Raw genomic sequence first — 24,090 nt, 5'->3', positions numbered from 1 at the left:
TCAAAGAAAATGCTAAACCATCACAGCTACTCTTGATGTACCGCTACATTTCTACCCCCACATCCTCACGCCCTCACCTGTTTACCCCCACGTCCTGAGCGTCTTCACCACCTGCTTCTTTGTTTGATCACCAATAAATAGTGTGGGCTCCCAGAGCTCAGGGCCTTTGCAGCCTCCATACCAGCATTGGCCCCCTGGACCCACCTTATGCCCTCTTAACTTGTCTTTTCTCATTCCTTTGACTCCGCCGGACTTTGTAGCCCCCACAGCCTGGTGTTGGGTGTGATCACCCCTTCCCCTTCCACCCTTTGGCACAGAGCTTGGTGTTCCAAAGTCCATGGGGGGTTTTAGACCCTGGACCCAGGACATCTTCCAAGACTCTCTTATATTATGACAGACAAGCCAGTCCTGCCTCAGCTCTTCTACCAACATATTGGAACACAGGTAAAACCTTATGTGCACTGAAATTGAATTTCATATAAATTTAGACGTCCCACAATATTATTCTTTCATTTTTTTAACCACTTAAAAGTGCTAAATCATTCTAAACCATTCTACAAACAGGTGAGGAGTAAATTTGGCAACGTTGTGGGCCATGGTTTAGTTTGTGACCCCCAGTTTGAAGTTCAGATGAATTTGGGGATGAATACTGCCTCCACTATGTCCTGGCTGTGTGAATTCAGGAAATTATTCATCTTGCTGTGCCTCAGTTTTTTCATCAACAAAATGGGGAGGTGATACTCCCATGGGGCCGTGTTGAGGATCACACAGGATGTAATGCAGGAGGCAGATGTTATGGAGAGTTCCCAGAAGTCTCTGGCCCTGGAGGGGACAGGTCAGTGCTTCTCTCCTAAAAAGCACTGGCCTCACCCCCCACTCACCCAGCACTACAGGCCTGAGAACCAGAGTCTGACATAAAGGAAGTTATGATGGTCTAGTATCTCTTCCATGCATAAGTCTAGTGTTTGGAGCATGGACATATCTGTGAGACAGAAACCCACCAGCTGAATTACCTTGGGCCAGGAGAGCAAATGTCAGGACAGCTCTAGCAAGCCTGAAGTGCAATAACTGCTCTGGATTTTGCTTCACACCAGCTGCGTGGCCAGCCAAACCACCTTGCTCCCACCAAACCCTCCCTGCTCCCGTCTCAAGGCCATTCTATGCAGATTTAAACTTGCAGCAGCATTTATTTCCAGAGGAAACTACAAGAAATACTGGCCCATATGATGCGTGCAGTGCTGGCTTCCCAGAATCTACACCCATTTGAATGTTTCACAGTGAGGGCTTGGCTGACACACTTGCCAGTTTGATTATTCTGCTGTGCTGTCTGGTTGGTTTTTTCTACAGAAGAGAAATTAGGTTTAAATAGTAGAAGACTAGCAGCCAAACAAGACCAAGCTTAACTTTCATTCCCATATTCCTTCAAGATTTGATTTTTTCCCCTTTTTGAAAAAATGAAGAGATACCAAGAAAAAATGATACACCTTTAGAGTTTGGGTTTTCTGGCAGTGTTACATAATCGTGTGGACTGAAGTTTTTGTTTAATTTTAGTTAAGCCATTCTAATGCCCTTACTCTGTGCCAGGAATTATCCTTAGTGCTTTACCTATCACAAGTCATTTGACCCCTGCTAGCAGCCAAGAGATAGATACTGTTATTGTTCCCATTTCAAGGATGAGGCTGAATAATGAGTCACAGATGCTGAGTAATGTGATCCAGCCCCCAGAACATGTTTGTCATAACCAGAGACTTAGTTGAAGGTTTTGGATGTAAGAACAAACTGAAGCACATGAATGGCTGCCAGCATGAAGGATATAGTAGGGTCATTGTTTCTGTGACCTCCCAAACAGGACATCTGGATGGGACAAGATACTGCAGGCTGCCAAGGAGGGATACCAGGTCCAGCTGTAGGGGTGGGAAGGTACAGGGTGAAGGCTCTGGGGCCGAGACTCAGGTTCCTCAATGAGTGCCTGATTTGGGTCTGGTGGAGTCCAGAAGAGCCATCTGCTGTCCCTGGTGTCCCATGCCCCCAGTGCAGAGATGCTTCCCCAAACTGGGAGCAGTCACAGGCCTGGGACTTTCACGGTGGAAAGGGTGGCTGCTGGCTAGGCAGGCTCACTGCCTGGGGGTCAGAGAGTTGCAGCATAGTTGGAGGCAGGAGGAGAGTCAACTCCCCTTCCCATACCCCAAAACCTCTCTCCAAGGAGGGTGGCAGGCTGCTCCCATACTGGCTGGCTGGCTGTTGAAGAATTTGGTGAGGCTTTGGGAAGGTCAGAGTGTGGAAGAGGAGGGAGTTACTCGGCACTGACTCTCACTCTCCTCTAAAGACTCACCTTGCTGTGCTCCTTGCCTTTCCACATACACGGCATCTTCCCTGGAAGCTCCAGGGAGGAAACATCTAGACTGCTTCATCTGCCCAAACCCCAAGGCCAGAAGTCTCAGCACCATCTTCGGAAGCCAGTAAATAGACCAGCTGATGGGCTTTGAGGAGCTGGATTGAGAAGGACTGTGGCTTATCTAAAAAGACATCTGTGGAGCCTCCTAAATTTTAAACATCAACACAAAACCCAGCAGCTGTTAAAAGATGAATCCACCACAGCAAAATAGGTTCTGACCAAGAAAGCTAAGATGAATCACCATTGGAACACTGTCACAAAATGTCCCCACTTTAATAATTAGGGGGGAAAATATGGTGACCTCTTCCACAATACCCAAAAGGCATTTGATAAAATTACAATCCATTCCTGACAATGAAACTCTTTTTTTGTTTTTGTTTTCTTTTGAGACAGGGTCTGGCTCTGTCACCCAGGCTGCAGTGGTGTGATTATAGCTCACTGCAACTGCCACCTCCTAAGCCCAAGAGATCCTTCCCCCTCAGTCTCCTGAGTAGCTGTAACTACAGGTGCATGCCACCATGCTTGGCTAATTTTTAATTTTTAATTTTTTTTTTTTTTAGAGACAAGATCTCCCTATGTTGCCCAGGCTTGTCTTGAGCTCCTGGGCTCAAGCAATCCTCCCACCTGGCCCACTCAAACTGGAATTACAGTGGTGAGCCACTGCACATAGCCTGAAAACTCTTAATAAAATAGCAATAATGAAGAATTCCTCATATCTTCAGTCAAAAGCCAGCATAGTGTTTAATGGTGAAACACTAGAAATTGTCCCAAATCTGTAAGAAACCTGTCATGTCTCTGGGGCCAAGACGGGTTCCTCAAGCAGTGCCTGATCTGGGTCTGATAGAGTCCAGAAGAGCAACTTGCTGTCCCTGGTGGCCCATGCCCCCAGCACAGAGACGCTTCCCCAGACTGGGAAGAGTCACAGGCCTAGGGCCTTCAGGATGGAAAGTCCTGGGATTACAGGCGTGAGCCACTGCACCTGGCCTGAAAAACTCTTAATAAAGCAGGAATAATGAATAGTTCATCACGTCTTTGGTCAAAAGCCAGCATGCTGTTTAATGGTGAAACACTAGGAATTGTCCCAAGTCTGTAAGAAACATATCATGTCCATCATTCCATTAATATTTACCATTGCTTTGTGACACCAGTAAATGTAATGAGGTAAGAGTAAGAAAGAGGAAATGAAAAGATACAATCCCATTTGTTACAGATGAAATGATGGTATGCAGGGGAAGCCCAAGAGGATAAACTGAACAAACATTAAAAGCAAGATGAAGTCAGAAGGTGGATGGTGGCAAAGTCAATATGCAGAAGAAATAGCTTAAATATGGACAAAGAGCTACCAGCCAGAACATGTAATGAAAAAAAAAGATCCTATTTCCAATAGGCACAAGAAGACAAAATGCCCAGGAATAACCCAACCTGAAAGTGAAGACCCAGCTGAAGAAAACATCAAAATGCTTCCGAGGAACGTGAACAGATGGAGAGGCATAACCTGTTCTCGGCTAGAGTGACTATATTTCAGGATGTAAATGCTCTCTATATTAATCCACAAAAACTTGACTTGATTTCAAGAAAATCCCAAAAGGATCTGGGAAGGGGAAGGAAGTAACAAGCAAAAAAGTACACAAGAATATCAAAAAAATTCTAGAAAAGAGCAGTGAGAAGGACCAAGTCCTACTAGTTATTAACATAAAATATAAAGCTCAGTAATTCAAACAGTGTGACTCTGTCATATAAATAGACCCTTTCCTGGAACAGAAAAGAGTCCAGAAATAGACCTAGATACATATGGAAATTGGCTCTATGGTAAAGGTAGCCTTTCAAGTTGAGGGAAAGATTGATTATTCAACAAATGTCACTGGGACATTTGGGTTGCCATCTGAAAAAAAAAAAATAGTTGTTTTATACCTTATCCTTTACTCCAAAATAAATTCCAGATGGATCAGAGATATATCAAAAACATGAGAGAATTTAAAAAATAACCCTGAAATGAGAATAGCCTTTTAAAATATAACACATGAACCTAGAAATCAGAGAAAAGCCTGGTCATTTTAACAATGTACATTTTTAAAACTTTCTACACTGCAAAAAGACTACAAACAAAGCTTAATGACAATTAATCTAAGGGAAATATTATATACTACAATGGAAAACAAAGGGCTAAGTTCCTTAATTTATAAAAAGCTCTTAAAATCATTAAGAAAAAGACCAACAACCCAACAGAAAATGGGGCAAAGAACATGGATGGAGCTGGAGGCCATAATGCTAAGCAAACTAACTCAGGAACAGAAAATCAAATACCACATGTTCTCACTTATAAGTGGGAGCTAAACATTGAGTACACATGGACACAAAGAAAGGAATCACAGGGGCCGCACAAAGAAGGGAACAACAGTCAGTCACAGGGGCCTACTTGAAGGTGGAGGGAGAGGATCGAAAAACTACCTCTCGAGTACTATGCTTATTACCTGGGTAACAAAATCATCTGTACACTAAACACTCACGACACGCAATTTACCCAGATAACAAACCTGCACATGTACCCCTGAACTTAAAATAAAAGTTTTAAAAATAAATAAATAAAACTTACCTAGGCTGGGCACAGTGGCTCACGCCTGTAATTCCAGCACTTTGGGAGGCTGAAGCGGGCAGATCACCTGTGGTCAGGAGTTCAAGACCAGCCTGGCCAAAATGGCAAAACCCCATCTCTACTAAAAATACAAAAATTAGCCAAATATGGTGGTGGGCGCCTGTAATCACAGCTACTTGGGAGGCTGAGGCAGGAGAATCACTTGAACCTGGGAGGCGGAGTTTGCAATGAGCCAAGATTGTGCCATTGTACTCCAGCCTGGATGACAGAGTCAGACTCCGTCTCAAAAAAATAAATAAATAAAAAACCTACCTGGTGGCAGATTGTGCTGGTAGCAAGAAAAATAGATGTTTTAAAAAAGAAAAGAAAATGGGGCAAAGAATATGGATAGTATTTTTGTCTTTTACAAGGCTTTTAAACAGAAGCAGGACTAAGATTGAGGCCAAAAAAAAAAAAAAAATCAAAAGAGGTACTCACTTTCTTTTTTTTAATATATATACTAAAAGAATAAAGATTTTTATTAAGCATTGTAAGTTGCATTCAATAGCCTTCAGATACACCACACCACAATCCATCAACACTCAATCAAACCCAACAGCAGTTTATTCTTGCACAATCCATGAGTCAGGGCCGAACTCCCTTCAACTTACAGTAAGATCCTATTTAGTTCTTGTGGGCAGGGGTGGGGATTACACCTCATTTCTCATCACTAATGTGATGAAGAGCATCAGAAGTACATGAAAATGATAAGAAATGATTCTGATTTCAAAGTACATTGTTTGGAAACATTAACAAAAACATCAAAATGATAGGAATATACCTGCTTCTACTAAATTCTCAATGGGAAAGTTCTCAAGAACAAGCAATTTGTTTCCTGCTACAGAATGGGGTGTGTATGTGTGTGTTTTTTTTAAAGATCAAAGGGTTTTTTTTCACAGAATTTCGTATTTGCTAATATGAAAGCATAAAACAGCAACAAAGAACAATAGTGCATACAGCAGTGAATACACCAGTGTAATATTGATGTTTGAAATGGCTAGATAATTTTGGGGGGGCTTTAGAATAAATGCAACAGAAGTCAATAATCATAAAATTGCAAGGTTAGCGCAAGATCAGTCAATGACTAAACAGAGTTAACATCTTTTCTAGGACTATTACTAATTATTAGCATTTTTTGTTTTGCAAATGGACACATACTGATAAGAATGGAAGAAAGGATGATAACATGCATAATATTAACTATACACTTCAAAAATTACGAACTATGCAGAAGTTTAGCTCAAGTAGTAGTACTAAAGGTCTACATCCGATTCAAAACCACATAGTTCATTGATCACAGATGCATGGTGTGAGTCACAAAAAGTTTCAGAACACATTGTGTTGATTTTGAAAGGTCATTTGCAACTTCTATTTCAACTTTATCTCCATTTAACTTGCTCATAAGTATGTATGATGTATTGTATATTTAAAATCAGCAGAACAGCAATATTACTCTATCATTTTTTAGTTTTGATAGTTGCACTTTTTTTTTAACACAAAAGAACCACATCAACAGTGATGAAATTTAAGAAAGAAAAACTGTGGTTGTGCCTTATTTCTTTCATAATCATAAAAGTCAAACCTTAAAGAAAGCTTCATTGTGAAACAGCAATGCAAAATCAAATATAATGGCATACATATGGTGCCAAATACTAAAAATTATATTTTAAACTATATATACTTCAAGACTGCCAAAATTTGTTTTCTTTATACTTCAAGAAACACAACTATAGGCTTTTGTCATAACCAGTTTATTAAACTTTATGTGTACCTCATTTTAAGAGTGGGAGTCAAATGCTCTTCATTTTCTTTCTCTTTTTTGTTTTATTATAGCATTTTGACTATAACTGGTTAAAATTTTTAATGTATTGTTTAAATCTCTGATATTAAAGAGGGATCTGAATTTCCAAAGTCCTCATTTTTCTCTTACAGAAAGGACAAAATGTACATAACTGCAGGTTCTTTCTCTCCAGATATTCCTAAATCCTTACCTTCCAGCATCCTTCACCCTCTATAAAAAATACATTTACTCTTCTTCATTTAAGACAGCTGCCTCCAGAGCAGCTTCTCTGCCACAAGGGCTGTCTGTACTTAGTGCATTTAAATGACGATTTGTATCGCACGTTTTAGAGTCATTATTCAAGACACTTTCAGAGTAGCTGGGGGCCCTGGCATCACCTGGCGTCCCATTCATCTTGGGAGTCGGCTTCACTCCATTCCTCAGCCATCACTCCATTTTCAGCCAGGGACCCTTCTGAAGACAGAGGACTTCGATTCCCCAGATTTTGACTTAGGTTCTTTGGCCGCTTCTTCCGCTGAAGCAGCATAAGGAGGTCTGCCCTGAATCGCTGCCTGGTTTGAGGTACTCACTTTCAGTGTTGTGCAATCGCAGGGTCAGTACCCAAGAGTGAGCATGCTCTTAATTTTCTGCACCTTGGAAACCTCCCTTGCCTCATGTGTTAGTTTTCTATTGCCATGTAAGAAATTACCATGCGCTCAGTGGCTTAAAAGAACATTTCTATGATTTCACAGATTCTGTGGGTGAGGAGCCTATACATTCTTGCTAGGTTCTCAGCTCAGGGTTTCCCCAGGCTACAATCAAGGTATGGACCAGGGTTGGATCTCACTCTAGCTCAGGGTCCTCTCTTAAGCTATTCAGGTTGCCAGCTGACACCATTGCTTGCAGTCGGAGGACTGAGGTCCTCAGGGTTGCCAGAGTCCTTCTAGATGTCTCCTCTCCCCATAGGCAGTTCATAACATGGCCGTTTACTTTTTTCCTTGAGGCCAGCAGAAGACTCTCTGGTGCTTCACCTTCTTTAAAGATTAGGTCAGACCCACCCAGGATAATCTCCTATTTGATTAACTCAAAGTTAACTGATTAGTAAACTAATCACTGGAGTAATATTCCTTCATATTTGAAACTGGCCCAATTGTCCAACCAGCTGGATGCCCATAGAACTGAAGCTTAAGAAAAGTACATTTGTACAATAAAATGTACCTGCCACCTGTCGACCAGCTCCTCTTCCATACCCCTAATTCCTGTTTTCCCCCACTGGTTACAATGACGCTAGACCACCTGCTGCCTGTTAACCAACTCCTCTTCCTTGCGCCTGTTGTTTTCCTTCCTGGCTATATAAACTCTTCACTTTGGTCAGGGAGGAAGGATGGATTTGAGATTTGGTGCTCTGTCTCTCTGGCTAGCATCGCTGGTAAAATAATAAAGCCTTCTTCCCTGGCAACACTTGTCTCATTGATTGGCTTTCTGTGAGGCAAGCAATGGGACCTAAACTGAAACCCTGGTGTTCAGTAACAAAGTTTGGTTCTGACCAGAAACACCTTACTTGTGGGTCAGCTGCCACAGGCTGGGAGAGTCAGCAGCCTCCGAAGCTGCTGCCTGACTACATTTGACTACATTTGGCCCAGTGGTTGGCTTTGGGCTCTCTCTCTGGCCTTGTCACTGCTGGCCCCAACTGCATTCCTGATTGTCTAGGAAGGCTTTGAGATTTGACATGTGCATCCAGACAAGTGAGTGGCTTTTGTGGGTACCAGACAGCAGGATTGGCTCCTCTCAATTTGGGAGCTGAAGGAATATCCATTTGAATGTTGAACAAATCCAACTGACTGAGAGAGGAAAACATCCTGATTGTTTCAGTTTGGAAACTCTTAGGGCTTGTTGCTTGTTGCAGCAGTTGAATTGTATTTTAGTGACTGTGTGTGTGTGTGTGTGTGTGTGTGTGTGTGTGTGTGTGTGTGTGTGTGTGTGTATGCATGTTTAGATGTATTTACACATATTATACATTGTATCTACCAAATTGGTTTATAAATACAAGAACACTCATAAATAAGTCCAAGTGTTTTTCAAGTCCATGTGACTTAAATAAATTTTTAATAAACAAACTGACCCTGAGATTTTGGTAAAATAAAAATAGGAATGGCTTTGGAATTGTCAGCATACCCTTTTGACTGGGTTTTATATTTGTCTCTGCTAGATATTTTGAGGTGTCAAGGTTTGGCACAGAAGGTTATAAAACTATGATAAACCCAGCCACAACAAAATGATCTTTGTGTGAATTTGTTTTCAGCCTCGGCCCCCAGAATGAGAGCAGACCTGAACCCAACCCACAGCTTGCAGCTCAGCTCAGTTGAACCCAACTGACCCACAGATCCTGGAGCAAGAATAAAGAGCTGGCATTGTAAGTCACTGAGTTTTGGAGGTTTGTTACATACACAGTGTTATTTCAGCAATCCCTAATAATGCAGAGTGTTATATGGGATTTGTGAAGCATAGGTAGGCTTTATAGGGTGTATAAGAGATGTGTATGTGTGAAGTGCTTGTGTTTTGAACCTAAGTAAATGGGATGTGGAGATGTACACAGAAAAGCAAGGGTTTATACAGGATAAAACCTACCCCAGAGTGGGCTGAAAGCAGTTTATACCCAGCCCCTCATCAGAAGGTTCCTGGGCAGGAAAACCCACATTCTATAGCCCTGCATCTCTCTGACTTGTCAGTGGTTTCTAGGAAGGTGGCATTAGCCAGACAGGGGGTGTTTGACTGGACTGGCATTCAGCAAACCAGGGAAGAAGTGGCACGAGTCCAGCCGAGTCATGTCTGCCCATACAACCAACCTGTGTGTGTTTTGGCTACAGAGACTTGTCCCCACAGCAGGGCTTGGCAGCTGAGGAAGAGTCCCACGCTGCAACCCTGAGAGGTGAACAGAGGGGCTCTGTGTGGAGCAGAGAGCAGCTGCGAGCACATCAGCTGGACTGGGGCTTTGCAAGGAGCTGTACCTCAGAGATCAAGGCCCCAGGACACCCCTGCAAGCATCCCCTTTTCCTGCCCTCGTTCATGGACAGCTGAACAGTGACTGTGGTTCAGAGACTGAGCTCTAGAGTCAGCCCATCCAGGCTGCTGCTCAGCCTACCAGCTGCCACCTTGGGCAAGTAACCTAACTTCTCTGGGCCTCAATTTCTCAACTTTAAAATAGGATTAAATGTAGTATCTCACTCATAGGTTGCCATGAAGAGTGGATGAGCAAATTCCCATAAAGTGCGATGGTACCTGCTTATTATTGAGTGTGTGCCATCAGCCAGGCACTGTACTAAGTACATTACATGAATGACCTTGCATCCAGAAACTATGCGTGATCAATGTTATTATCTGACGAAGGCTGGGATCCCCAGAGGACAGACCAGGATTCAACTGAGAGCAGTTTACTTGTGAGCTAACTCCAAGAAACACAAGTAGAGTGGGGAAAAGAGTCAGCAGTTACCACTGTGAATAACTGGGCTCCAATCCTGCTAGATTAACTGAGAGGTGTGTAGAATATGCATACAGGGCATCTATACACCTACTCAGTTACAGTTGGAGGCTGCTCCTGGAGACAGCATGACCAACCTTCCTTGTTTGCTCACGACTGTCCCAGCTTCAGCCCTGAAAGTCCTATGATCTACGATCTGGGAAACCCCTCCTTCCCAACCCGCATGGTTGGCCACACTACTTGGAGTGTGCTCATTCCCCAGCACTTCCAGTGCAGCAAGCAGAGCAAGCCTGCAGATGCAGGTGCCAGCAACCAGGAGTATACCAGGTACTAAATGGTCAGGCTCAAGGGGATGAGGTTGGGGTGCACAACCCCATTTTGGGGTGAGAAAAGTAGAGCTGAGAAAGGTTAGATAATCTGCCCAGGAGTACACAGTGGGAAGTGTCCTGGGGGTGGGGGTTCAAACCCATGTCGGTCTGATGCCAAGGCCCATGCTCTTGACCATCAGGGTCCATAGCTCCTCCTTCCACAAAGTAGCAACGGGGACATAGATTGGAGGAGCTGGGAGGACGACAGGAGATCAGCTAGTCTCGTGACTGGAAACAGACTTATCTGTAGGCAGACTGGGGTAACATTCAAGAGGCCAGGAGGACAGTAGGTGAGTGTCGGACAATAAAGAGGTAGAGCCTGTGGCCAAAAGGAGAGTACGGCAGCCTCCAAAGGGGGCAGCAGATGCTCAGCTCAGGCTGCTTCCTGCTGTATAGGAATGAAGGACCAGTATTACTAAACCATCCAATTTTTCAAGGGAAGCTGGATTTTTATGGTAAATCTCTGAAGTATTACATATTTTCTAAGAATATTCTAAAATAGAAACCCAAACCCGTGTGAATGAAAACACCGCATATTGGTCCACTCACCTCTGCATGTAACCCTAAGGGCTGACATTGAGGACCCTTTTCTTCAACAGGGGTCTCTATAGAAATGGGGGCTGGCTCCATGTGCATTTGGTGCACACATCCACCCTCACTGAGCTTTATCTTTTTTTTGTCTTTGTTACTGTCTGGCCATGTTTCCCCACATGTATATCTATGGTAGACATCCAGCTCATGGGCACCAGAACAGCCACACTGGTTGTTAACAGACCAGTTAGTAAATAGCTGGTGCCTGTAGTCCCCCAGTCAGCCCGTGTACCCCGACAGTCCAACCCCTTCCCTGGGATTCCCACACTACCCCTCGATCCAGCAACTCCAGGGTTAACTCCTGACAGGTCAGGGGCCTCAGCAAGCACAGTTCCTTCTCATTCTTCAGTGCCCAAGCATCCTCCCTTTCTCTCTCCCTCTCTCACTTTTTAAAAAATTATACCACCATCTTGAATCCTTGTTGAGTCAAAGATGTAAAGTTATAAACAGTGGTGTGCTGGTAAATGTTGAACAATCAGCTCTCCAGGAGTAAAGGGGAGTCCTGATTGGTAGCATTTGCTGCTTTCCATGGTGTAAACAGATATTCACACCCTGATGGATTTCAAGCTACCAACATGAGCAAATGTGGAGTTGTTGAGAGATGTGCAGTGGCACACCGTTAGCCAGCATTTATTTCATAGACACGAAGCTGCAAAAGCACAAATGATAGGAAAATACTTAGGAAATAACACATTCTGAGTAGTTATTACCTTTGTTGCTAATATAACTTATTATTGTTTCTACAACTCATTTTTTTCATAATGCCTGTGTTTCACAACTAGGTACAAAATTCCTGAAAATTTTAGCCATCAGCTCTTGTGAGCCGATGAGCTGGCTCTGGTAACCACTGGATAAATAAATAGAGGAAGGAAAATTACAAAAACAGGTGCTTGGTGGTCAAAAATCCAGGACCTGGGGGAGAGTCACCATCCAACCTCAGGTGGGCAATTCAGGCCTCTCCACCCGGAACCCCCTACCTCTGCAGCTCTCTACCCCCACTGCCCAACCCTACCTACCTGCAACAGAAAGTCAAAGAGTGCCAGGCGTGCCCACTCGGTATGGTGGATGCCCAGGCATGGGGCCTGGCCTGGCCAGCTGCAGCCGTGTGCCAGCATGGCCTGGTACTGCAGCCAGCCCAAGGCCAGAGAATTCTGATCCTCATCCGGGTCACTCAGGTGCTGCACATCGGGCGCCCACCAGATGACAGGCCTCGCTCTACCGTCTGTGTAGCGGTAGGGCAGGAGGGGGCTGTGGAAGCGGCGGGCCACAGCAGGTAGGCTCCGGCGTAGCCCCAGCACACGATCTACGTGGAAGGACAGGACCTCAGGCAGGTCCCCAGGCCTCTTGATCAGGCCACAGAACCCCTGGGAGCAGAGCTGGCTGAGCCTGGGAGAGGACATGCCCTGAAGGGCACCCTCAGAGGAGAAGCCAACCTGTAGCACCTGCCCATGGGCAGGGACCCTGGCTTTGCTCCCCACCTCCCCCTGCGCCAACAGCTGGAGCATCTGCACGTCGTGGTCTGTCAGCCATGGGGGAGCCTGCCCACCAGTCCTCGAGCTGCTCAACAGCGTCTCAGCGTCACACCATACTGACCCTTGCAGCTTCTCAACAGAGCCAGGCCACTGATGAGCCCCTGAGGCCAAGGTGGGATTCTCTGCTTGTCGCCCACCAGTCAAGGCTCTGTTCTCAGCTGCCAGCAGATCCCTGCCTTCTGCTGTATGGGGCCAGAATGTCAGCCCAGCAGTAGCTCTCCAAGCCCGTAAAGCTGCCACGTCGCTCCCTGCGAGTGGACTGACCAGGGCAACCATCTCACTCTGTGTCTCTTGGATGGGACCGCCATGCTGGGGGTGACCCAGGTCTTTGGCTCCTGGATCTCGGACCTCATCCTCCCTCAGGAGCACAACATGCTGAGTACTGAGTCTTGGATGCCCTGGCAAAGTAATGTCCCTCCTGACCCTCCCTGGATGCCTGAGGTCCCCTCCTGGGGACTCCCTGCTTCTGTCCACTCTTGCTCTATGGCCTTGCTCCTCAGCACAGACCAAGATGGAGTTCCTGGGCAAAGCACGGCCTCTCCAGAAGCCCATGTTTCTTGCCTGCTGCCTCCGACTGGAGCTCAAAGCCTGCCGGATACGGGTTGCAGGGGTGCCAGTTACCCCCTGAGGCTCCACGGGACCAGGGTCTGGGCTGGCAGATGGACGCTGTGGGGGAAAGCGGGTGACAGCCATCGCAGAGAGGGTCATCAAGAGGCAGAACGCTATCACTGGCCGCCTCTTGCCACGCAGCCTTCTCCAGAGCCAAGATGCCTGGGAGACAGGGTAGAAAAAAAACTTGAGACCTGGGAAATATATCAGCCCAACCCACAAAACAATGGGGATGGTAAGCAAAGGAGACGCCCAGTTCATGAGAGACTGAGAAGAGCACAGCCCAAGTGGAGGGACAGCTGGCTGCCTTCAAGAGAGGAAATGGGCAACTCCAGCCAACTGCACTCCTGCTTTTAAGATTGGCTTGCTTCTCCTTCTAGGGCAGCCTCTGCTGAGGCCTGCAGACCCATGCTCTTCTGCCCTATTCTCCCTTTGAATAAACTGCCATTACAACACCGTCACCTTGCACCATAAGGGGCTTTTCTCACGTCTGTCCCCACCACCAAGATCTGGCCTTCTCTTTTTGTTTCCATGTGATCCCATGGGCCCATTCTGGCAGATCTCTTGATGTCCCCACATACATGCCCTTACCCTTTTCCAGGCACATGGAAACCCAGTCAGAGATGACTTTGCCAGCCTCCTTAGCAACAGGGTGTGACCACATGACCAAGTCTCTGACTATGTCATGACAGCCAACCACTTTTGCTAGCCCCACATGCTTAAAAGGAAGTTGGCCGCCCTGGCCTTTCTCTTTCGCCATCCTTGCTGGTTGCACACAGATGTGGCAGCAACAGCTCTGCACATGTTAGCAAGGACACACCCTAGGGGCAGTGATTTCTTAACACGTAGTCCTTGGACCAGCAGTATCAGTATCACCTGGGAACTTGTTAGAAATGCAAATTCTCAGGGCCCCACCCCAGAACTACTGAATCAGAAACAGGGGCTGGGCAGCCTGTGTTTTAAGAAGTTCTCTGGGTAAATCTGATGCAGGCTTAAGCTTGAGAGCCACTGCTCTAGGGCATCATGAGCCACAAGAGGGAAGGAACACGGTGTCTGGAGCAGTGCAAGCCTGCAGCTGGGAGTCTCTGTACCTGCGAGCCTTTACGTGACAGACCTACAGGCAGAGCCCTGGTACATAATGGAATTCAACAGATATGTGACTGACAAAATGCATGGAAAATCTAGTCCAAATCACAAAAAAAACTCCCCAAATTAAGTTTACTTATTAAATCCATGAGATATTCCTTAGAGATTTTTGATACTATATGCAGTGTGAGGCAATTGGCTGGAATGCACAGAAAAGGCACACAGGTAAACAGAATTATAAAGATGTCAAAGAAACAACACCCACAAAACAAACCAGATTCCACTTTTTTCCCTGCATGTGCTTGCTCTTCTGAGAAGCTCCCTTGTGGGTGTCAAAAGAGGATTATCTGGGATCTGTAGTGGACATGTGGGTGAAGTCCATCAGCAGCAGCCTCCTGCTTTCTCTCAAAAGTGCCACCTCTATCCCCTACAATCCACCCAAGCCATATCTATCCAGGGACCCCAATCCATGACCTAAGCTGATGGGGCCATCCTGGATCCTGACCCATGCTGGACCAACAGATCCTCACCCCCAACCCAGCCCTGGGAGCATGGGCTTGTGATAAATCAGCAAGGCTGACTTGTCCTGCTCATGAAATAGAGAGCAGGGGCCCATTGGCACCCAGCCAGAGATGACAGCAGTGGGCCATACTCTGTTGAGAGCCAGTCTGCAGGGAGAGAGAAGGAAATAATTGCATAGACAAACCAGAGATGAAAATAGGAGGAAGAGCCTTGCCCAGCTTTCTGCGCTGCGGTTCCAGTTCTGAGCCGCGGTTCCAGTTCTGAGCCTGGCCCAGGAACAGCAGTAGCCACTGCCTGGGGCTCTTCGGGACTGAGCAGCATCCACGTACCCATTCTCCCTCTACACTTGAGCTGTGGGTCATGGGTACTCCTGCTACATGCAGCCAAAAAGGCCTAATTCAGATCATCCCTGAGTTCTCTTTCCTCTACAATTAAAAGAGCATTTCCTGGCCAGGCGCGGTGGCTCACGCCTGTAATCCCAGCACTTTGGGAGGCTGAGGTGGGTGGATCACTTGAGGTCAGGAGTTTGAGACGAGCCTGGCCAACATGGTGAAACTCTGTCTCTACTAAAAATACAAAAAGTAGCTGGGTGTGGTAGTGCGTGCCTGTAATCCTAGCTACTCGGGAGAATCACTTGAACCTGGCAGGAGAACCGCTTGAACCCGGGAGGTGAATGTTGTAGTGAGCCAAAATCACACCATTGCACTCCAGCCTGGGTGACAGCAGCAAAACTCCATCTCAAAAAAAAAAAAAAAATCACAAAAGAGCCTTTCCTCCTTCAGTACCCATTTGACCTTCCCCTTCCTTCCAACCACATGGCCTGGAGGAATGTCGCCCCTCATGAATTTCCTAATTTGTCTGTATTTTCAGTCCCTTCTAAGTCAGTGACAGTTTCTGCAGGAACCAAAACATTTCTCAGCACCGTGAACATCAGATAATAATCAAAAGGAAGGGGAAGTGGGAAATCTCAGTTACAACCCAGCCTTAAAAAGTGCCCATGGCTGCCTCCTACCTCCAGTTCCTCCACACTGGTTCTCTCCCTGTCCTAACCCCTTCTGCCTCCTGGACATGAGGCCAGCATCTCCCTCTTAGTGCCTCAATGAATGGTGCACTGATGTCTCTTGGCCCCACTTTTGCCAAACACCTCAGCCACAGGAAGCCAGTGTGTGGTGGTGGAAGGAACGCTGGACAGGAGTCAGCAGGCTGCAGTCTGTGGGGCCACCTTTACCCACTCTCTGGACCAGCTTCCTCATCTACAAGGGGTTGGGTTGGATGAAATAGCCTTTGAGGTCTCACTTCCCCCAATACCCAGTGATGCTAACTCTTGGTGGACAGTGGAGGTGAACTGACTCAGCTGTGGGCTCCCCTGAACCTCCTCCTGTCCATGACAAGCACCTGTAGCAGAATAAAGCTGCACAAGAGGACCCACACACCACCATTGCCCAGTAAGTCAATGTAGGCCCTTAAGGGTGGCTTTCAGAGAAAAGGGTTGAGATGAGGGTTTTCTGCCCCTGCCCAGTCACCACTGGGAGACCCAATCACCCACCTTGGCCTGAACAGTAAGACCATGATAACCAAAGCCTCCCTTGCAGCTCTGAACTGATCCCCCAAGACTCAGCGGGACACGCCAATACAGGGTGACTCAGGGCCAATGGACACTTTCCATCTACCTGAAGTTGCTGCTGGAGGGACCAATTAAGCTAACCTTCCCTCCCCCACAGGTGGAGGGGAGGAGACAGTAGAGAAAACCCCTCTGGCCTCTGGCACCCACGTGCTAAAATATCTTTCCCCATCACCTGACACCCCATGCATTCATGCTTCTGTGAAGCCAGCAGGTGAGTCTATGTCCCAGGGCCACAAAGCCCTGCTTGGACACCTTGCTTAAGGAGGGGTGGGGTGGGGACCAGCAAGCTAAATAAACAGTGGGGAAATCAGGTGAAGTCATGCTTCTGATATCCCCCTCACTTCAGCCAGGGCCTCCAGGACCACAGGGCAGGGAGACAAAGCCTAGAGAATATTTTCCTTGTCAGTTGTGTGGTCCTCTAGACAACCTTTGCTCCCCAAACCTGGATTGCATCTGGAATCTCTCTCCGGCTTACCAGAGATGGGACAGAACAATGGTTCTTAAACTTGCTCTGGGGCTTCCTTCATGTTCTACCATGGGGTGGGGGGTTAGGAGATGACTCTGTGTGCTCTGCATTTGCCACCGCCACCCACACCCACATACACTTCCACCAAGGGAGCTCTGTGTTCTTTATGGCGGGTTTAGCTAATTTATATTACTTGATATGCCATACATGTTTAGTCTTAGTTCTGTTGTAATATTTTGTGGTATATTTTCTGTATTGTAAACTCAAAATAAAATTCTAAGCCCCCTTACCATCTGAACGGACCCCTCCTTTTGGCCAAGGGCCTTCCAAAGTTAACCTGAAAAACTGGTTGAGGCCATCATCGGAAGAGGAAGCCAGACATGCCTCATTATACCCTTATCCCCTTTGAAATTTAGGCCCAGTTGACCAGCATTGACATCAACACAGACCTTAAGACTGACAGAACAGCCTCTTTATGTCTGATAAGAAACATTTACAATCTATTCCCTCAAGCCAGCTACCTAGAAGCTTTTATCTGCATGATAAAACCTTGGTCTCCACAAGCCCCTATCTTAACCCAGACAGTCCTTTCTATTGATTCTAAGTCTTTAGACAATAACTTAACTCTTTCAATTACCAATCAGAAAATCTTTGAATCTACCTATGACCTAGGAACCCCTGCTTCCAGTTGTCCTTCCTTTCTGGACCAAAGCAATGTACATCTTAAATGTATTGATTGATGTCTTATGTCTCCCTAAAATGTATAAAACCCAGTTGTAGTCTGATCCCCTGTTCTGAAGATCTCCTGAAGGCTGTGTCACAGGCCACTGGTCACTCATATTTGGCTCAGAACAAATCTCTTTAATATTTTATAGTTTGACCTTCTCATCAACAATATTTATAATATTTGAAGTCTTTTTTTTTTTTTTTTTTTTTTTTTTTTTGAGACTTGCTCTGCCGCCCAGGCTGGAGTGCAGTGGCCGGATCTCAGCTCACTGCAAGCTCCGCCTCCCTGGTTTACGCCATTCTCCTGCCTCAGCCTCCCGAGGAGCTGGGACTACAGGCGCCCGCTACGTCGCCCGGCTAGTTTTTTGTATTCTTTTAGTAGAGACGAGGTTTCACCGTGTTAGCCAGGATGGTCTCGATCTCCTGACCTCGTGATCCGCCTGTCTCGGCCTCCCAAAGTGCTGGGATTACAGGCTTGAGCCACCACGCCCGGCCCAATATTTGAAGTCTTATACTATGTTTTCTCTTCAGTTACTGTGACTTTGTCTTTTGGTGTATATTTCTTATAATATTTAGGACATTTTGATTTGGGTCCTAATTATTACCTTTATTATTATATGCCCTTAGTTGTCTGGTTCTTTAGACTGTAGCTCTTAATCCCCTAAAAAGAACAATATTAAAATTATTTCCTCTTCCCCCTCCTCCCCCTCTCTTTCCTCTACCAATCAATTTTCATTACTAGTATTACCTTTTTTAATGTTTATCTTTGTACAATTAAATATGTTTACATTTCTAATATTTCTCAGCTTTAAATGATATTCTTTAGTTCTCTGCTATTATTAATGAAGTAAACAGCATATTACTTCTTTCTCCCACTTTTGCCTTCATCCCCCTTCCAATTGTTTATATTTGTGTCATTTCTGCATTGGTACAATAGGAAGCATATACATTCAATTCCATCACTCTAATACCCACATTTATTCAGGTCTTAGTTATTCAGTTAAATATATTCTATGTACACTCCTGTCCCCTTGGCCCCAGTTTCCCATTATTTCTTGGTTGACTGAAGTTCACATGGGAACAATATTCTCTGATTTCTTGCACGTTCAAACTGTTTTCTACAGCATTCGTACGTGAAGTCAAGTTGCTTAGATAGAAAATACTTGGCTCACAGTTTCTTTCTTTGAACAGCTTATGGGTTCTGCTCCACTGTTTTGTAACGGTAAGGGAAATCTAAGATTAAACTGATTTTTTACCCTGCTTGGCTGCCCTAAGAATTCTTTCTTTTTCTTTAATATCCAGTAACATTCCTAAGATCTGTGTTGACTGTTTCAGGTCAGCTTTTCTTGGCATGCAGTATGCCCTATTAGAAAAGATAAACACAAGTCTTTTTATTTCATCAGAATTTTCTTGAACTAAATATTAAATATTTTTTCATTCCATGACTTTATTTTTACTTTTTTCTTTAGGCTCTTCAATTATGTACATGGTGGCTCTCCTTTATCTTCCTTATATGTTTCTTACCTTCTCTTTAATCCTTTCAAACATTTTCATTTCATTTTGTTCACTGTTCTTGTTTTTATACTCTGACTTATTGTGTTTTATCTAATATTTATTCACTCTTTCCGTTATTTTCCACTTTTCCCTACTTCTTTCCAACTCATATTTCACATCTTTCCATCTTACCATTTTTTCTTGAGTTCTTGCATTTCTGCTTTGTGGTATTTATTCACAGAGGGTATTTTAAGTTTTAAAAATTCACTGTGATAAGATTGCTCAAAATTCCACTGTTTCCGGGTAACATTTTCAGGTGACCAGCCCTCATCTGTTAAGAAACATTACTGTTCTTTGTTTCCTTTTTTCTCACAGTGTCTCTGTATAGCTGCTGAACTCTTTTTATTGTATGAGTTGGACCAGTCAATTGAAAGAAGTTCCTTTCAAATTCTGGTGGAATTTGAAATCATCTGGTTTTCATAGTGCAGATACTCTCTTCTTCTCATCTACCCCATGGCCAGGCTGCATCCTGAAATATGGCTTGTTAGCATGGCTCTTTATGTATCACAGTGTCCTCTGCTTTTCTAATCCCAACTGTCCAGCTGGATCCTCTGAGCCACTAAACTTACCCCATCCCATTTCCACACCCTCTTTTGCAGACAAGTGGGGGATGATGATTCTGCTCCTCAGGCGTGTCACTCACCTTCAGGTATATTTCATTGGTGCTTTCTGAGATCTGCCAACTTGGGCTCCCTCTTCCACTCTTTCTCACTTCCTCCAACACTGCACCTGCATGAAACTGGCTGCTGCTTACGCTGTTCCCAAGTATTTTGGTGACTGCCTCCTAATTTAGCTGAAAAAGGAATTTGCATTTTGTCTTCTATCTTCTTTGTTGCTTTCTGCTAGTTTCCAGGATAAGGTGAGGATGCAGAGTTTATGCTGCCGTGTTTATACCAGCAGTCCTCAATAGCACATTTTTAAAAAGAAAGGAGTGCGCCCTTACTGAATGTAGTGACTAATCGGCCCTCAGAGCAATGACCTTTTTCCAACTTCCGTGCTTGGGAAACACAGCACCCAAACAGCCCTGAGAATTCCAAGGATTTTGCTCCTGCTGCACATTTCCACAAGATCTATTCACCAGCTTTGTGTGAATTGAGTGCAGCCTCCAGGCTGATCACTTAGCAACATTCTTCTGGAAAGACCACCCTTGAAGCCCTTTGGAGTGACATGGACCAGGAAGTAAGGTGATCCACCTATCCCAGTTAGACTTCTAAGAGTCAAGGGGAGAGGGAGGGACCACAGGGTCACCTAGCAGTTTTCCACTTTATAATTTATGCACCATCTCATCCCCTCTCCTATGGATGCCCCTCCTTCTGTTTAAAATCTGGCTAAAAGGTAGCACTGTCCACCCAGATACCCAAGCCAGAAATCTGGGCCTGACCTTCATTCCACCTTTCCTCTGCCCCAGACATCTAAATCTTGCCAATTTTTTCCCCTAAACAGCTCTTGAACCAGTCCATTTCTCATTAGACCCTCTGTGACTGAGCCCAGGTGCCCTCTTCTTTACCAGGACACCTGCAACCGCTCCCTTGGCTCCCACTCCTGCTCCTCTGCAGGCCACTTGCCACAAACTGGATCACACCCTTCAAAATCTCTTTAGAGAAGATCTAAATGCCAGAAGGGCTCTAGCCATACCAAACTTCTTTCAATTCTGGACAGTGCCAGACCCACTCTGTCTCCAGACCTTTATATGTGTTGATCCTTCTGCCTGGAATAGACCCCTCCTCCTGTTTCCATTGCTCAGGTCTCAGCTTAGACACCACCTCCCCCAGGAAGGCTTCCCCTGAGACTCCTCAATGAATTGGATGCCCTCACCATGTGCTCCCGTAACACACCGTTCCTCCCCAAGCACACCCCTTTTCACTCTGTACTGGATTTGATCATTTAATGTCTGTCTCTCAATGGATGGGCTGATCCATGCAGGCAGGACACGGGCTCACAATTGCATCTCCAGACTATCACAGTGCCTGGCACGTGAGAAGCTCTCTGCAAAATGAGCTGTCAGATAAGAGGGGTTATCAGGGAGGTGGAAACACTGTTGCCTGGCCTGTGGCACTGCAAGTCTGCTGGTGAGGAGGGCTCCTCCAATCTCCAGGGCTCTTTTCTGTTTGGAATGCCAGCCACCCCCACCCACGACCCAACACAGCAGATGTGTTTTGTGCTCCATTATTTTAAAATGTACACAGAATTTGTTTCAAGCCGGTATGGTAAGACATACAGACACAAAAATAATTGCCATGAAATAAATTTTTGTTACATTCACAATCCACTAGAAACAGGAGGTGCGGCATGCCACACAGGGCCACACAGGGCCACAGGAGCTGAGATGGGCAGGCAAATTGAGACATCAAATGCAGCAGAAGCCTTTACTGTGGTTTTCACAGTACAGAATGAGCAAGGAAAGTGAAGCAAACTGAAATTGAATAGTTTCAGCAGACTCTAGGCTATAGGTGATAGGGCAGAATACAGACAGAAACCTGATAAAAGAAGATGGGTGATATAGACTCAGAACTGGTTGGTTTGCACACGAATGGTATGCTCACAGGCCATTTGATTACTCTCTCTTCTTAAGAATTAGCTAACCCTGGGAGGCACAGTCCTTCCCTGAGTCCATAAGGCACCAGACACCAGAGCATCAAAAAACCAGAAAATAAGAGAATATAGTGAACACACCCGTGTTATGTCGCCGTGGCCCCCAGTTGACTCCAGCTGCCCCCACAGCAGACAATCTCCTGTGCACTGCCAGTCCCCACCTCAAGGACCTGATCGCTCCTGCTTTCTTGCCTGCTGTGCCAGGAAGCTCAGGGGAAATTAACACCTCTGGTGACAGCCCTCAACCAACAGGGGACAAAAGTCAGTGGGTATATAAGCCAACCTCCCTTTTGAGAGGCATTCAATATGGTTGCAACTAAGGGTGCTCAATAGGACTGAGCCTCTTTTCTATAAAACAAATGATGCCTTGTCACCCCCTAAGATACCTTTATCTGATGATTTTTCTGAAGTGAGATCCTAAATTTCTGTCCCAATTAGATATGTTTTTAATTTGGTCTCTGTTGCTATTTTAAAAAACACACAGGTACTACATGCGTAGATATGCACTGTTAAAAACCCATGTAATACCAAATAAATCAGGGCAAAATCGAACATCTCCTTCCCCTCCCCAGAGGAAGCCACAGTTAGCAATTAGGGTGTGCATCTTCTCAGGCTGTTGCTTTTCTTTGCATTATAATATATGCATATGTCACAGTGTATTAGTTTCCTGTAGCTGCCATAACAGATTACCACTGACTTGCTGGCTTAAAACAACATAAATGTATTCTCTCACAGTTCTGGAGGCCAGAAGTTCCACATCATTTTCACTGGGTCAAAATCAAGGTGTTAGCAGAGCCGTGCTACCTCCAAAGGCTCTATGGGAAAATCTATACCTTGCCTCTTCCAGCTTTTGGTAGCTGTCAGCATTCCTTGTCTTGTAGTCACATCACTGCAGTCTCCGCCTCCACGGTCTCTTCTTTTGTTTGTGTCAAATCTCCCTCTGTCTCTTCCTTATATGCATATTTGTGATGGCATTTAGGGTCCACCTGGGTAATTCAGGATAAGTTCCCCATCTGAAAATCCTAAATCAGATCTGCAAAGGTCCTTTTTCTAAATGAGGTAACACACACAGCATTTGGGGATAATTTTTCAGCCTATTACACGTGGTAATTATTTTCAGCATAGAGGAAATGACTATGCCACCACTTGCTTTGATTGACATAAGAGGCCCTGAAGCTTTTTCCATATCTATCCATATAGAGGTACTTTACTCTTTTTAACTGCTGCATAATATTTTACAGCGGAAATGTGCCATGATTTCTTTACCCATCCTTCAACAGAAGATACTTAGATCATCTCCAGTTTTTTATTATAACAAACAATATTGCAGTGAATATCCAATAAATGCAGCTCTTGGAAAGAATGTAAACATTTCTATAGAGGAGATGCCGCCAAAAGAGGAAGTTGTTGGGTCCAACTTCTTCTTATTGCCCTTACCCTTTCATCATATATAAGTTACTTTCTCCTTTAATCCTCACAACAACCTAGAGAAATGGGAATTATAAAATTCCTATTTTACAACTGAGAAAACAGAAAGGTCCAGAGTGCCAATGTTTGCCCAGGGCCATATAGCTGGCAAGAAAACCAACATTTTAAAGTAACACTAAAAAGGAAAATGGCCATGGACAAGTTGGCTTGGGTTTGTTTTTTTTTTTTCTTCTACAATGAAAAATGTGTTGAATTCCTAATCTGTATTCTCAAAGTATTGGATACCACTAGGGAAAAATAAATCATCTTTTAAAAATGTTTCAAGAAGACAGGCTGTTTTGATCCTTCTTTCAGCCTCACTTGGCTTCACAAAACGTGGGGAAAGTTGGCAGTTGTGCAGAAAGAAAAGTTTGAAATGACCATGAGCAGATGTCCCAGGCAGGGCCACCCAAGTAAAGTTTTGGGAAAAGAAAAGCAGCTTTGATCAGACTGAAAGAAAACATCATCTGAAGAGAAATATTCAGCTGAAGAATAAAGAGTACATTAGAGAAAACATAAAGGGAAATGATGCAGAATCTACTACAAAGTTTGCCAGTGAGACCCAAACTGACCCTGTCACTGCAGACATGCCGGAGGGGGTGGGGGGGCCCACCTCCTCCCCTCAATTCTGACCATCCAAGTAACACACCCTGTCTCTTCTGCCCTGC

General features: G+C 45.1%; 1 protein-coding gene across 3 annotated transcripts in view; it reads right to left on the bottom strand.

Moving 5' to 3' along the window:
• The window catches only part of GASK1A (golgi associated kinase 1A), an 80,039-nt gene that overhangs the window by 13,083 nt on the left and 42,866 nt on the right, over positions 1 to 24,090 (bottom strand). For all 3 annotated transcript variants that reach the window (XR_004058721.1, XM_010374337.2, XM_010374338.2), the window contains exon 2: positions 12,261 to 13,547. Coding sequence is in view for 2 of the 3 variants with exons in the window: in XM_010374337.2 (XP_010372639.1) it covers positions 12,261 to 13,547 (1,287 nt within the window). In the remaining variant the exon portion in view is untranslated. The remainder of the gene's footprint in view (positions 1 to 12,260; positions 13,548 to 24,090) is intronic.

This window comes from Rhinopithecus roxellana, chromosome 1 (assembly GCF_007565055.1).
Source record: "Rhinopithecus roxellana isolate Shanxi Qingling chromosome 1, ASM756505v1, whole genome shotgun sequence".
In the NCBI taxonomy this organism is placed as follows: Eukaryota; Metazoa; Chordata; class Mammalia; order Primates; family Cercopithecidae; genus Rhinopithecus; species Rhinopithecus roxellana.
This window is presented reverse-complemented; position numbering and strand designations above follow the sequence as displayed.